This window comes from Crassostrea angulata, chromosome 3, assembly GCF_025612915.1.
Source record: "Crassostrea angulata isolate pt1a10 chromosome 3, ASM2561291v2, whole genome shotgun sequence".
Taxonomy (NCBI): domain Eukaryota; kingdom Metazoa; phylum Mollusca; class Bivalvia; order Ostreida; family Ostreidae; genus Magallana; species Magallana angulata.
In genome coordinates this window covers 44,667,152-44,682,242 of record NC_069113.1, presented here as the reverse complement: position 1 = coordinate 44,682,242, position 15,091 = coordinate 44,667,152, and the positions used below count along the sequence as shown (strand labels likewise).

At 34.0% G+C, this 15,091-nt stretch overlaps 2 protein-coding genes across 7 annotated transcripts in view; both read left to right on the top strand.

Annotated features, from left to right (window-relative positions):
• LOC128176658 (solute carrier family 23 member 1-like) overlaps positions 1-7,338 on the top strand; it is a 32,333-nt gene extending 24,995 nt beyond the window's left edge. For all 6 annotated transcript variants that reach the window (XM_052843145.1, XM_052843144.1, XM_052843147.1 and 3 more), the window contains exons 4-12: positions 1,675-1,772; positions 2,796-2,893; positions 3,193-3,374; positions 3,938-4,058; positions 4,383-4,524; positions 5,232-5,485; positions 5,618-5,891; positions 5,985-6,080; positions 6,241-7,338. In XM_052843145.1, coding sequence (XP_052699105.1) covers positions 1,675-1,772; positions 2,796-2,893; positions 3,193-3,374; positions 3,938-4,058; positions 4,383-4,524; positions 5,232-5,485; positions 5,618-5,891; positions 5,985-6,080; positions 6,241-6,473 — 1,498 coding nt within the window. In that variant the 3' untranslated portion in view covers positions 6,474-7,338. The remainder of the gene's footprint in view (positions 1-1,674; positions 1,773-2,795; positions 2,894-3,192; positions 3,375-3,937; positions 4,059-4,382; positions 4,525-5,231; positions 5,486-5,617; positions 5,892-5,984; positions 6,081-6,240) is intronic.
• Positions 7,339-10,673: 3,335 nt separating this feature from the next.
• Positions 10,674-13,370, top strand: LOC128178716 (selenoprotein F-like). Its single transcript, XM_052846012.1, has 4 exons — positions 10,674-10,786; positions 11,256-11,438; positions 12,061-12,124; positions 12,284-13,370. The coding sequence occupies exons 1-4, from the start codon at positions 10,742-10,744 to the stop codon at positions 12,460-12,462; spliced, it is 471 nt and encodes a 156-aa protein (XP_052701972.1). The 5' UTR covers positions 10,674-10,741; the 3' UTR covers positions 12,463-13,370.
• The last annotated feature ends 1,721 nt before the right edge of the window (positions 13,371-15,091 follow it).

Below are 15,091 nucleotides of genomic sequence, written 5' to 3'. Positions count from 1 at the left end.
AAATGTGTATTTTCGCCCAAATGTTTGGGGTTATGTGTGCATGTACATCAACTAGATTTGAACAATGTGTGTTTAACGCCCACTTGTTTAGGGTGAGGTGTGTGATAATGCCCACTGGTTTTGGGTGAGGTGTGTATTTACGCCCACTAGTTTGGGGTAAAATGTATATTTTCGTCAACGGGTTTGGAGTCATGTTTCATTTTCACCCACTAGATTGGGGCCAGATGTGTATTTACATCCGCTAGTTTGTGGTTAAGTGTGCATTTACCCCCATTGGTTTGGGACCAGGTGTGTATTAATGCCCACTGATTTGGGGCTAGGTGTGTATCTACGCCCACTAGTTTGAAGTCAGGTGTTTACTTATATTAGTTTTAGGGCGGACCTTTTGTCGTGTTCGCATATTTTAATAAACCTATCGTATTCCCTATGTATCAGTGGATATTTGATACATACACGTATGCTAGTATATGTTTTCGTATATTACGCACATTTAGATAAAAGAAAGAAAACCATAACTGTATGATTTCATTTTGGGGCAATTGTATTATGCATTACTTGATGGAAATTGGGAGCGATTCATACACATGTATATTCTAAAATATGAAAAATATTGATTTGAAAATGGGCTAACAACATCATTTATAATTGGTTTTTACAATTTTGTGACTAAATTTTGCTGAAATGCGTTTTCAGCTAAGGAGCATAGAGGGATCGGTGGTTATCATTTATTCATTTTTTAACAGCAAAACTATTCCACGTGAAAGGTTGTGAACATGTGATTGATGACGGAATTTATTGGGAAACATTTGCGTGGTCCTAAGAGACGGAAAAGCGGAATCACAAGAACCATACATCAGAGAGATGTCTCTGACTTACTCGGTCGAGGGGCAATCTGTTTAAAAAGGCGTTAATGGGGTAGACATTTCTTGTCCTCGGTATTTTGCTGTCTCTGGATTTCAAAGAAATTTGTTGATGAACAGAGCTATCGGTATCAACTTCTTCCTCAGACATGATCTAAATCTGATTTTCATGGAAGCCCTTACGAAGGAAGTAACGCTAAACGAGATGTATCTTTCTTGTCTTTTCTCTTCTGCAAGTCATTTTGTTGAAGCTACATGCTTGGTGGCTTTAATGACACAATCTGTTTTATAGAGATTCGGATTCCATTTCCTACAATATCGCCTGTACGTGATTTGTAGCAGGACTCTAGACCCGGACCTAGCCTTAGGTATAGAACTATTTTATCAAGAGCTTGGACTCTGAAACAGCTATATGACGTAGGCCTGTCTATTTCATTGCAGACCATTCAGCTATCATAATGGCTCTTTGAAATTAACAAGTTTTTTTCTGGCTTTTGAGCTAAGACTACGCAATCGGTGTATATTTTGCTTGAAACCAGCGTCATTTTTAACTTGTGTTGAATCAAGAAATAGGTAGTTACGTCCTACCGAAAATCCAAGGCTCTAAGCTTTGAGTTAAGAGTATATATCCTTAGCGCTCTTGTTCCTATAATAATCCAGATTTATAATCATTGATTACTGCCTCCATGATCATAGTGTGATCAGAATTAGTCAGAATTTATAACAGAGATAGCAGGTATATATTTCATAATTTCGACCCTGGTGACTTTTGTTATGTTCAGTTCCAGCATAAAATGAATTTTTGTTTGCCTAGGTTACCGTTGTTCCAGGGAGCGGCTTTTGAATACGTGGTCCCCCTACTGGCGCTCCAGACCCTTTATCCAGACAGGTGTGATGCCGGGAAACCCACAGGTAAGTATTGATTGACGACATATCGTCAGGTACAAACCAATGACGATCACATGTTCTACATATACATGTACTTAATAATATGTACATAATGGTACATATCTATACAAGGGCTGTTCAGATATTCTTTAGACATTCACCCTTTCTCCTCCAAAAAGATCAATTAATAAAATATACCTGAGTGTAATCTTAAATCAGTTTTACAAATTACTGTATGAAATTTTCTTCTTAGGAAGCCAACACTCTTACATACTCTCTCCGCTCTCATTTTTTATATTGGACACATGTTTTTGCTACTTGAATATCAAATGAGTCAAATGACCTTCACAAGTCTTTAATAGACATTTGACATTAAGTGTGTGAAACATGTACTGTATTTGGTTCTGTTGTTTTCATTTTGGTCAAACAATTTGTCAAAAAAAACCCAAATCATTAAACTTAAGCTATCGACCCTGCATTTCCTTGGTGTGAAAAAGGTTTCTCCCCAGATCACCCGTTTAATAAATGCTCGCAGCACCGCCTTGACTTCATCATTCATTATGCCTCGCCGTTAGATTTCCATGGCTTTGTGTAATACTATCCTCGTATTTAGAATTGAAAATAAATGAAACTTGCACAAACGTTACTAATGATTAAAGACAGAAAGGACATATTTTCCTCATTATTTGGTTCTACCGACAATTTTTAAATAGTAGTTTCAGATTTCTATTCTCCGAGTAAGGAAGCTCTGTGTCAGGTACGCTGGCTTTGTTTGTTCAACGTGTTCGTCATTTTCACTAAAAATCCGCCAATTAAACAAAAATGGGGTGTCTCAATACATGTAAATTTTAAACAGCCCTAGTATACATGGGTAGTGTAAATTATACATGCACCACATGCACATCAAAACTTCTAGATCATTTCGTATAAATTTTACCGACTAAATCAACGAAAATTGAGCTACGACCACAAATATCTTCATATTATATACAATTATCATCTATTCAATTAAGAGATTCTATATCAAACTTTTTTTTCCACTTTCAGTAACAACAATGTTCAATGAAACAACGGGCATGAATTTAACCATTGTGACGAATGCCACGGTGGATGAATGGGAATTAATTATGTCACATGTACAATACGTAAGGCTTACAGGGTTGATTAATTAATTTGTTAAAAAAAACTCTATCTACAATTCAATGTCTTTATCCATATTTTTTCTTACACATAGATGACTATTTTTTATCAAGTATATACTTGTGTTTTTGTTAATCATAATTGATTAGTTTGTATATCAATATCAGTTCATGCTTTGCTTGGTCGCTGACTACATGAATTATAATTTGGATTTTTAGAAATGACTTTCGGACACATACAATGTTAGAAATGACCAGGGACGTTATTGTATACATTTGTTATACATGTTTTTATGTCTGTATAGTTACAGGGAAGTCTTATGACCGCCGGATTCATCCACTTCCTGATCGGAGCTACCGGATTTGTGGGACTGATCCTGAACTTCGTGGGTCCGGTGACCATCGTTCCCACAATCCTGCTGATCGGAATCTACATGCAGAGAGCGGCCGTCAAATTCGTGTCTGTCCACTGGGGCATCGGCTTACTGTAAGTCAGGCTCTTACTCCACTAAACTCCATCAAAAGAGGGCTCGTCATAGAATAGTGCATCATGCATGAGAGTTGTAGTCGAAGAATTCCAAGTGTCTTAATTTTAATATTGAAAAGGCAAATGAAACTATAGTTCGTCTAGATATGAAGTTCTCATGCGTCTCCTTGGTTATATTTTTATTTTGTGCATTTTATACAGTTCTGAGTGTTATCGTAGATCAAGTGTATACACTTATTTTCTTTTTTCGGCAATTGATTATGATTAATACGTACCATTTTTTTTTAATTGTCTCCATTGCTTATACGAAATATTTGATTGCTTTTTCTAGCATTCTGGTTTTGAATTTATAAAAAAACTCGTGGAAAAACAGAGAGCTTTCTAAAATGCAATTTCAAAAAAAAATGTTAAACTAAAATGGTTGGCCTCCAGAAGACCGGAAGAATTTTACTCTGTTTGTAAATTTTCATTTTGAAAATACATTTATTAAATTCCCAAATTTAAAACATGTGTATGTATATTTAACTGCAACTGATCATGTTGTATACGGTTTTTTTTTTCAGGACAGCTGGTTTGTCAGTCATATTCTCCCTGTATCTCGCTAGATGGAAGCTTCCTATCCCCATGTGGACCAAAAAGAGGGGCTGTCACGTGATGCGATATCCCCTCCATCAAGTGTTTGCGGTATATTAATCTTACCTTACAATATGAAAGGGCAGTCTTGATACGACACTCAACATTGGTTTAAAAGAAAAACCAAATAGCCCTTGCTTGGTAAAAAAAACTATGCTTTCTAGTCTCGTTTAATCGTTTTTCTTGAATACGAAAAAGCGTCCAAAACTGTTTATCAAAAGGCTAGAGAAATCTAACTCATAAATCAGTCTGAGAGCCTCTTGCAGTCACTGAAGACTAATATTAGGCCGGGTTGTCTAATTTCTTGCTGAAAACAGTAAATCTTGATTGAAAAATCAATTCTTCTCCACACACGTTTTCTCCTATTTACGACAGATCCTGATCGCCATGTTGATTGGCTGGGGAGTCTCCGGAATCTTCACAGCATGTGGCTTGTTAGAGGGCAACGACCTGGCAAGGACTGATATCGGCCATGAAGCCATCGCAGATGCTAACTGGTTTTACTTCCCATATCCAGGTATTGAAAAGTCCCATTTTAATAAAGGAGTAAGGAATCATTCTTTGAGTATTAATTGAGGTGATTAAATACGGTCGGATGTGATCAAATCTGATCATCCCGGGTCGTATTTATTCTTTATGATTCTTTATTACTGATATTTAATTTTCAGCAATTGAACGATTAAACATTAAAATAGACACTGATGAAATGTATTAATCTATGCATTACAAAATCGATTAGTAGTGTAATTACAAACAAAGACACTGACACATGTAAATATTGAAATAAAAATTCCGCCTATAAGAGTTTTCTATAATTCGGTTGATCAGACAGGTACACAATTGTACCTATATATTATAGTATACAGAAACATAATAACAGAGATTGGCAAATGATCGAAATCTCGCGAAATCCCGCGGTCCCTATTGTTCGTATTTTCCAGTTCTCGGACTGTGCGAGATCTAGGATGGCGGTTACCGACAATGTAAATAAAACTTACCGTTATTAAATCTTCGTTAAAATGCCAATAATTGGAGCATGATAATTATTTATGTCTCTGTAGTATAGCATTTTTGTCAAAAAAAAATAAGAATGTATCGCAGATTAATTCAAATCTGATTTGAACATATTGTATTGTATATATATAACACACATATGAAAATGGTTAGGACACAAGTTTTAACAACTTGCGAGGTCTTCACCATGACTGTTTATTATTCTTCTAGGACAGTTTGGTCCCCCTGACTTCAGTGTAAGCGTGTTCGTGGGATTCCTCATCGCAACCATCATATCAGTTCTGGACTCCATCGGAGATTATTACGCATGCGCAAAAACGTGTAACGTCCCACCGCCTCCGAATCATGCCACCAACCGGGGTATCGCCATAGAAGGACTCTGTACGTTCTTCTCTGGAATCATGGGATGTGGGCACGCTACGTCGACGTATGGCGGCAACGTTGGTGCAGTCGGCATTACAAAAGTAAAAATTGGTTTTTTATTCATAAAATTATAATGTTTTTTAAATTAAATCAGTTAACTTTCAGTCGTTTCTCATTTCTTCTGAAACTCTGTTTAACTCGTGATGTTGTCATCTCGTGTATGTGTTGAACAGGTTGGCAGCCGACAAGTGTTTGTGCTGTGTGGAATAATCTACATCGCCTTTGGCTTGGTGGGTAAATTTTCTGCTGTCTTCATTACCATCCCCCACCCCGTGCTTGGTGGGGCGCTCATTGTCATGTTTGGGATGTTCATTGGGGTGGTCCTGTCGAATCTTCAGTACGTCAATCTCACCTCCACTCGAAACCTCGCAATTATTGGTCTGTCCGTTATAATGGGACTGGCTGTACCTTACTGGGTGGAGAAAACTCCCGATGGTATTCAAACAGGTGCGCCTTTTTTGCTCTGATGAAGGTTTGATGTTTAAAGGGTTTTCATAAAAACAATGATACATTGAATGCTATTTTACTTTCCATTTTCAGGGAATGAAAACGCCGACAGAATTTTACGCACGCTTCTGGGCAATGCTAATTTAACTGGTGCTCTTTTAGCATGTTTTATGGATAATACTCTTCCAGGTACGTTTTTCATGTGTAAACAAAATTCCACTCCACTCGTGCATCGATTTGGCTTGTGTATGAGAGGCTGGCCGTGGATTTCCTACGATATCAGAATACATATATGTATATTTACAACAGACTTTTGATCAAAAGAATAAAAGAATGAAATTTTTTTAAGGGACAAAGGAGGAGCGAGGAATCACGGCCTGGCAGAGTTCAGAGACGCCGGAAGAAGGCCAGTCCAGTGTATACACACAGGGGGATATCTCATTGTACGACCCTCTGCTTCCGGAACGCGTCAAAAACTTGTCAATCATGAAGTACATTCCGTTTTTGCCAAATCCCAAACTTAAGCAAACGAAACGAGATTCATTTATGAGCGAAGAAATGCATTCTTTACCAGCATTATGATGACGTATAAGTTTAAGATGTTATTTTGTAAGAAAAAAAATATAAATAATACGACGACTTTAAAAAGCTAATGGCAGTGTTCAATAGTCAGCATTTTTAAAGGTTGTTTGATAACCTTTTTTTTTTTTTAAACTTTGATGAATTATAAATTAATGTAATATAGTAACAGAACATTTACTAATGTTCAACTTAGAGAGGTTTTTAGCTCACCCGAAGCAAATGTTTAAGTGAGCTTTTCTAATCAACTGTTGTTCGTCTGTCTGTAAACTTTTCACTTTCTCTTTAATATTTTGACTTCCTCTCTAGAACCACAAAGCTAAATTTATTTAAAAACTGGTACAAAGTATCCTTATGCAAAGTTGAGTTTAAATTGAAAGGATAAGAAGCGACCCCCTTTTGTAAAGGGAGATAAATAATAAACAATACAAATAGGGTGTGTGTCTTAAATAAGGAATAAGGATTCATTCTTTGAGTATTATGAGGTGATAATTTTGGTCGGGCGTTATCAAATCCAGTAAAGCCCGAAGGGCTTTATGATAGATTTGATCACGCCCCGACCGAAATTATCACCTCATGATATTCAAAGAATGATTCCTTATTACTTATATTTATATAATTTGAAGCCATCGTACGATTAAATATTATTTAAATATCAATAAGCAAACCCCGCTGGCGCTTCAATTTTGCGTCATTCGTATTATGGGTTATATAGTACAAAATCGATACGTAGTTTTATCACAGGCAAAGACACCGGAAAATGTAAATATACTATCTTCTTTTCAAGAACAACTGCGCCAGAAATGCCACTATAATTAACTTTGTAAACTGTTCTCCAATACTGGGGCCTTAAGAGGGGTTCAAAGTTTAACAAAGAAGTATAAACGATCGAGCAATGTTTAAAAATCTTTTTTTCAAGAAATACAATGGTACATATATTTACTTTACTATGTTACATCTTTATATACTCATATCCAGGTTACAATGACATTTTATATAATTATTCAACGGTTCAATAAACAATTGTGTTAATTTTAATACGTTGGGGCTAGGATAGTACGATTGCTCAATTGATACTTCGTAGATCTTAGGAATTGATGTCCAAAAGGTAGCGTTCTTTTATAGCATTGTTTAATGTAATATCAATTGGAATATATGAGAGTTTTATAATACATTTGTTTTAAAAGAGTTTCATATTTGAAAATTTCTGATAGAATGCTACAAGAACCAATTATCATAAACAGGTGAGCGGTGTGGCCCATGGGCCTAATGTTATAAATTTTCCTTTTTTCTATATCCTAATTTTTTTAAAAATAAATTTCTACAAAAATTAACATCAGTATAACAATAAGCCTAACGGGGCACAATTACGCCAAACATGTTTCTATAAAATTTTATACCATAATATAACACTGCACACTTTTTTCAATGCAATTTTCATTTTTTTGTTTGTTTATTTTTGTTCTTCTACTTATTCTGAATCTTTGGGCGTGCTTGATTTTCCAAAAATGATTGCGCCGTTTACACTTTTGTAAATCAAGTGCAGTGGTGTAGCGTTTAGGTGTACACCGAGTGTGCTCAATTCTACACCAAGTCAGGGGCCCATCTTGTTTGGTGTAGCACTGAAACCAAAATGGCGGACGAATGTTATGATTGGATACTTGACAAATGATGTGAAGTAATATGACGGGTTAGAAGTCGCATGTAAGTTGTGTTTTGTATGAAAGCCATTAAAATTGAACTGTGCTTATTTCTCTAAAAATCCTCAGACTGTCGCGGAACATCAGATTCTCTGTTAAAACTGCACCCTTTTCCGAGATATATATTCCTATCTTCCTTACACCATATACACTACACCATATAAGTGCACTTGATATTCAATTCAAAATGTTTTTACCGCAGTGTACACTGGTGTACATAAGTTCAGCTAAATCAATCGCGCCCTTTGTTTCGATAATTTTGCGGTTTTTTGTGAATGATTTGATAAAAAATTAATTATAGATGTAAGAATTTCGCTATCTTTATCTTTGCAAAGAAGGGTCTATATATAGTCTTCTCCAGAATTATCTCTGTCTTGTGCACCTCTCTAAAAACAGCGGTGTTTTGATGCACTTGTTTTTCTTGGGTTGAGAGTTTTTATGACTAGTATTTAATGGAAAAATAGCATGATTAGAAATACCGGGTATCTGTTCTGATATATGAAATTCTGATAGAAAATACTCTGCCTCTATTAGATATAGATGCTAAGTTCTTTTTGGTGTCGATTTAAAAGAACAACGAATTGAAAATTTGAAGAAAAAATACACGTTGTAAACACTGTAAATTTTTCACTATCTTTTGGTCCATGTAGTAGTATTCAAGTGTACTAGAATGTGGTGGATGAACAATAATGAAGGTCACTAGATAAGTATAATTATGAAATAGAATTGATTACTTGTAATTATAAAAAGGCATCATGTGTTCATTTTTAATAATGCCTTACATTTATTGTTGATTTCATATCGGTCATATCTCGTCTTCGAACTGAAAAGAACTGAAACTGTCCAACACTATTTACATACTTGCATGATATTGATATTTTTATTGCATTGTACTTTTTTTGTAGATTTTTTATAAATGTATATATGTATATGTGTGGATATTGGGTTTGCATATAAAAAGCCATCACTTCTATTTTCTGGAGTGTTATTCCTTTGATGAAAATATTGAATTCAGAGATGTACTTTGTTCTAGTTCTATACAAAAATGTTTGCACTTACTTTTATGTATACATGACATTTTTATGTCTGCTCTTTTTCGGTGTATATTATAATTTTGTTGCGATTGATGCATAAATTGCTATTGATCGTCATGTAAAATAAATTATTTTTACATAACAAGTTACGTTGTCGATGGTAATGGCCATTTTTAGACTGTATTGATCTCCTTTTGAAGAAGATCTCTAAGTAAAATTATAGGAATATGCCCAAATTTAAAAGGTAAAATTTATGGATTTTTTCTTTAATAAATAATTATTTATAGCGAATCTAACGGTTAATTTGTTAATTGATAATACTATAATAAAGTAACTCTTTGCATCTGTAAATAAACTTTTTTTTTTTTTTTTTTTTTTTTTTTTTTTTTTTTTTTTTTTGCTTTTTTTTTTTTTTTTTACAAAAAAAACCCAAAAACAACCTTTCCCCTTCCTCCTCTTTGTTTGTTACATGGGACGATTTTGAAAAATGTTAACCAGTCTAAATAGCATGTATGTGCTCAGGTTTAGCCAAAGTGTCTTTTTTAATTTGACTTTACGTGTACGTATAACGTTCATGTAAGTAACGTTGAAAGAACAAATAAGCACATGTGCAAAATAGTACATTAACAAACGTTTGAGTAACTTTATCCTGACATTATTTATTTTCAGAATTATTCATATACATGTATTACTTTTTATGCAATTAAAAATGTACATGTATATACAGAAAATAAGAAACCGTTTCGGAATCCGATCCTAATAAAAAAAAATTCAGTCTTGCTTAGCATCTAACTATGTCAACTCTCGCCTAATCTAGACAATAAAAAAGTGGAGGAAATCAAGACGCCTTCCTAAAATTCGCAGGTAATAATACTTTTTTTCTCCAAAAAGTTAGATTTTAAAAAATATGCCTCCTTGAAACAAAAATCAGAAATAGCAGTTTTCTAGAAAAATTTTGACTCTTAATTTCAACATAAAATTAATTTTGTCTCAGGGAGGCAGTTTTTTACAACGATTTTTCTGTGAAGCCATTTTTGAATTTATTACATAGTCTTATAAAAGTTGGTATTAAGTTCTAGTTTGCTTTATGAATAACGTTACGTTGAATGTAAAACAGTGGCGTCGGAAGCAAATTGAAAGTGGGGATGGCGGTTCCGACGTTAGACTTACGATTTAAAATTTCGCACAACTTAATAAAGTTAAGGATAACTATAAGATCAAGTTATTCTTGATGATAAATTACTGTAACAAAATATTGAAAAGTGACCGTCTTGATGGAAATGCATATATGCATGTATGTATGAGCTAAAACGTAGCGTACATGTATATATATGATTTTATGCAGATTTATGAGTGTTTCAATCTCTACATACTGTATATAATAGTAAATAGGATATGTGTTTGAACATCCATTTTATGCTCCATACAACATGCGCAAACATCAAAAAAAAAAAAAATACTAACCCATTATACCGGATGTTTAAAACGGATTTGGTTTTGAGTTTTGCAACTTTTCCCGGAAGAAGTTTTTTCCAACATGGTGGACACAGGTGGTGTCCTCGGCTATTTTCTAGCGATTTTAGTAAGTTTTAATAATTGTTAGACCTAGATAGACTCCTGATTCGTTTCATGTTACAGAATAGCAATCTTTCGAGTAGTTTTTATATAGTTTTTTGCTGTAGAAGTGTACAAGTATTTTATTTACAAGAAATTAAACCTCTTGTTGACACGTAATCCTTTCTCACGCAATTTTCATTTGAAATATCTTGCTTCATTCGTCGTATTTATCAGCTTTATTTATCGACATATTTGAAAAGTTATGAAACGTATTATTTTATTTAGTGTGTATATGAACAAGATTTACTATTTTGTTAAAATTTTAATGATCTTTTTGTTTTCAGTGTTAGCAAACAAATAGATCTTGATGGGCAGTATTTAAAAAAAAATATACGATATATTTGTTTAAACACTTAAAAACTTTAGGATTTAATTTAAGTATTTATCTGGTGTCATGTTGTTTTGTGTCAATTTTATTCATTTTCATTTCATAGCTGTATATAGACAGAGTGGCATGTAGTTCGCTCTCTGTGGAGGAGTGTAGAAGTCTCGGATTTGTAACAACAGACCTGATCTGCGGTGCTTGTGATGAACTGGATCAGTTTAACTTATCTTCATTAAAAGAGAGTTGTTTGAAGTGTTGTCAAAAAGAAGATACAGAAAATGAAGCTTTAAAAGTAAGTTACCTTACCTATTGAAATTCAGTGTTCTTGATAAGTAGGATACATGTATAATAAGTATTACTTGCAGAAGTAGTTTTCAGATTAAAATGAACAATAAAATGCAATGTAATCTTACTGAATCAGTGAAAAACTTTTTTAAGAGCAAGTAAGGGAGAAAAATAATTGGCCACACAAATATTATTTGCTGAGGTTTTTTCCTTCACTCTTGTACAATCAGGCAATGTCAAGCCCTGAGTGGTTTGAAATACCATGTAATTGATAATTATATCATTTAATTTAACCAGGAAAACAAAGATTAATTTACCAGTAGGAAAATTTAAATTGCAATAGGAATTTATGAAAAGTCGTAAAGTGTAGTTAAAATAGTGCATGTATGGTATATTTATGTGTTAACATTATTTTTCAAGTAACTGGTATACAAAATGACAATCACATGATTGTAAATTGCTGACTCTTGTTTTTATACAGGTGGTATTTAAAAAAAAAAAAAATTGCAATTTTTTTTAATATTACTTTTATCTGAGACTGTATTTCTTTGATGTACATATAGTTGGTTTATTGTTATGATTTGTTCAGTGAGGTGAACAATTAACATTCCTTATGTCTGTGACTTTAGGTTTATCCATATGCTGAGTTGCATGTCTGCAACTGAAAATTGGGACGGTTCCCACAAGTGCAAGGTATATTTTCATGACTTATTTTTGATGCACAAAATAACAATCATTGATTGATGACCATAGTAATAAATGCAGTATTTCTAGAGAAAAAATCCAGAAATTGCTAACAGTAACTACAGTAGTAATTAGTAAATCAATGAACAGGTTTTGTTGTTCTTACAGCATTTGTGAAGTCGGACCGTCTAAAGCAATTTCCTCGTCTAACAGTGAGGTACATGCGGGGTATGGATCCCACAATCAAACTGATGGACGAAAACCGTAATGTTGTTGAAGAGCTTGGGATAGATAAATGGAACACAGACTCTGTGGAAGCATTTTTCCAAGAAAGATTACAAAAGTAATCAATGTTTGATCATATTCATTTTTCATTCACCAAAAACATTTACAGAAGCATGTTGATAAATAGAACTTGCATTCAAGGACCACACTTTTGGAATTTTTGTAACTTTTATTACCTTTGAAAAAAAAAAAAGAACAGTCACAATAAGAAAAATTGTATGTATTTTTTTTTTATTTAGAATGCATAACATGATTTTTGTGAGTTCAGATTCTGTTTTGGATTTGAATTATTATTTTTTATCTTTGACATTAAAGCAACACATATGTATCTGTTTCACATAAATGTACAACAAATTCACATTAGTGTAAATGTACTTTAAAAAAATTATATCATTTCCATTGTTCATAAATCCAGTGGTTTCCATTTGAAAGAGAATAATTTTTTTAAAACATTGATTTTCATGTATAACACAGAGCAGGTTTGCAAAGGCAGTGCTTTTCTCTTTGTTTGTAAAGACCCAGCTGGGCTCTTGGAACAATCCAATTACGGTAATCATAGACTTGTAAATATTCAAAATTTTAGACTTGTAAATATGCAAAGCATGTATCCCAAAAAAGCGGATTTACTCGTTTAATATTAGTCTATTAAATCTGCACAGCATATTATAGAGAGGTGGATTTACAAATCTATGGTTTTAATCTTGGATTTGTAAATCTGCAAATCATGTTTAAGAGGAGCTTATTTACAAGTCTACCATAATCTTAATGAAATTGATTCCTGGAACAGTGTGACTGTGGGCCTGCTTCAATGAAGGCAGGGCAGGAAACCTGGCAAAAGGTAGGCCTTGCTGGATCTCAGGTCCCAAGTCAGGCTGTTCAGGGTGTTGTCTGGTTTTGCCCAAACAAAGGTTCTGCATTGTGACAGTTGTTGAATAAAGAAATAAAGATTTTATAAATAATACATAAATGATCCATTTGTTGTTTTCTTTTTTATCATATGGTAGAAATCATCATTGTGGCTCATTATTTCAAATAGGTGAGTAAATGATGACATTAAATACAAGATTGCTTTCATTATGTATCCATGCAGAAATCTACATGCAAATATAATGGTTGTAGTACTTTGGGAATTTTGGTTCAGGTTTTAGCTCATCTGAGCCAAAGGCTCACCTTGTCAACTTTTCACATTTCATTTTCTCTAGAACCACAGGGCCAGTTTCAACCAAACTTGACACAAAGCATCACTAGATGAAAGGAATTAAAGTTTGTTTAAACGAGGGATCAGTCTCTCAATAAAGGGGAGATAATTTAGAATTATTGAAAATTTGGTGGTATTTTTCAAAAATCTCATAAAGAATATGGCCAGCAAAGAAGGAACTTATGTTGAAGCATCCTCAGGTAGTGTAGATAGGGTGGGCCACAATGGAGGATCAATTTTTACATAGAATATGGGTGTAGTCCACTAATGCATTTTCCATAGGCGGCAATGATACGGCTCATAGCTCCAGCCCTAATTTTTGTTCAGCAACAAGGGACCTCTTGAATGAAAGCTTGTCAAACTGTCTCTTTCCTGTTAAAATTTCTTGATGTGAAGTCAGATTCTTTTTACGGGAAAATGCGTCTGTATTGAAAAACTCTGAAAATGATACTTAAAGTAGGGAATTTCACAGTTTTGGAAAGGGTGAACATCAAACAATTTCAATTCTTTTCTTCAAATGAAAATTCAATTTTAACACTTGCTTTTAAAATTGCAAATCCTCTTTTCTGACATGTGTCAGGCATTCTGATATACACTCTGAAAGTATAGGAGCTATTTTGCTTAAAGGCACTACTTCGTTGTCCTGTCGATTCTAAAAATAGTTAGAGGGATACACCCAATATATAGAGAAAAACTTAAAATCTGTTTTAAAGAAACCCGCAGTATGGTCAAAAAAGCTCAAATTTGGGTGAAAGCATCCTCAGGTAGTGTAGATTCAAGTTTGTTTAAATTATGGTCCCCAGGTTAGAGTGGGACCACCATGAGGGGATCAAGTTTTACATAAAATATAGAGAGAAAATTTTTTGTGTGCAAGATCTATTGTTGTTATAGTTGTCTAGATATTTTGATTTTGATGCTGTAATGATGATTTATTTAGAGTTATGTCTGTTGTTGCTCAGGTGAGCGATGTGGCCCACCGTGTCTCTTCAAATTTTACCTAAATGCAAAACTTGCAGTTGATTGAAGCAAAAAAAAAAATTAACATTGGAACACATTTTGAGGAAGTGCTTACATATACATATAGGCGAGATACTCTTTAAATTAATGCATGTTGAAACAGAAAAAAACCTGGGTCCAATTTGTAAAAAAGTATCTGTCTAATGAAAAGAACAAGTTGTTGTCCTTTAGAAAAGGACTACAATACGTGGACCATTTGCATGTGTTTCCAACGAAAACGTGAAAGCCTTAAGGTGTCTTAACAGTATTTCAAAACATGGCTAAGCCAAAATAATTCCCGAGTTTTCCTTTGAATTCGGGGCGTTTCCGCACGCAACAGGAGCTGAATTTTTTTATGAGATGAAAAACAATGTGTAAGAGGTCTAACTATCCCATTTTTGTAATAATGCGAGGTCATTTGAATTTTTGATGCGTCTTGTTTCCGGAGGGGGGTGAAAAGGCCCGGGCTTGATTTTCAAGCACATGTGTAACTTCGA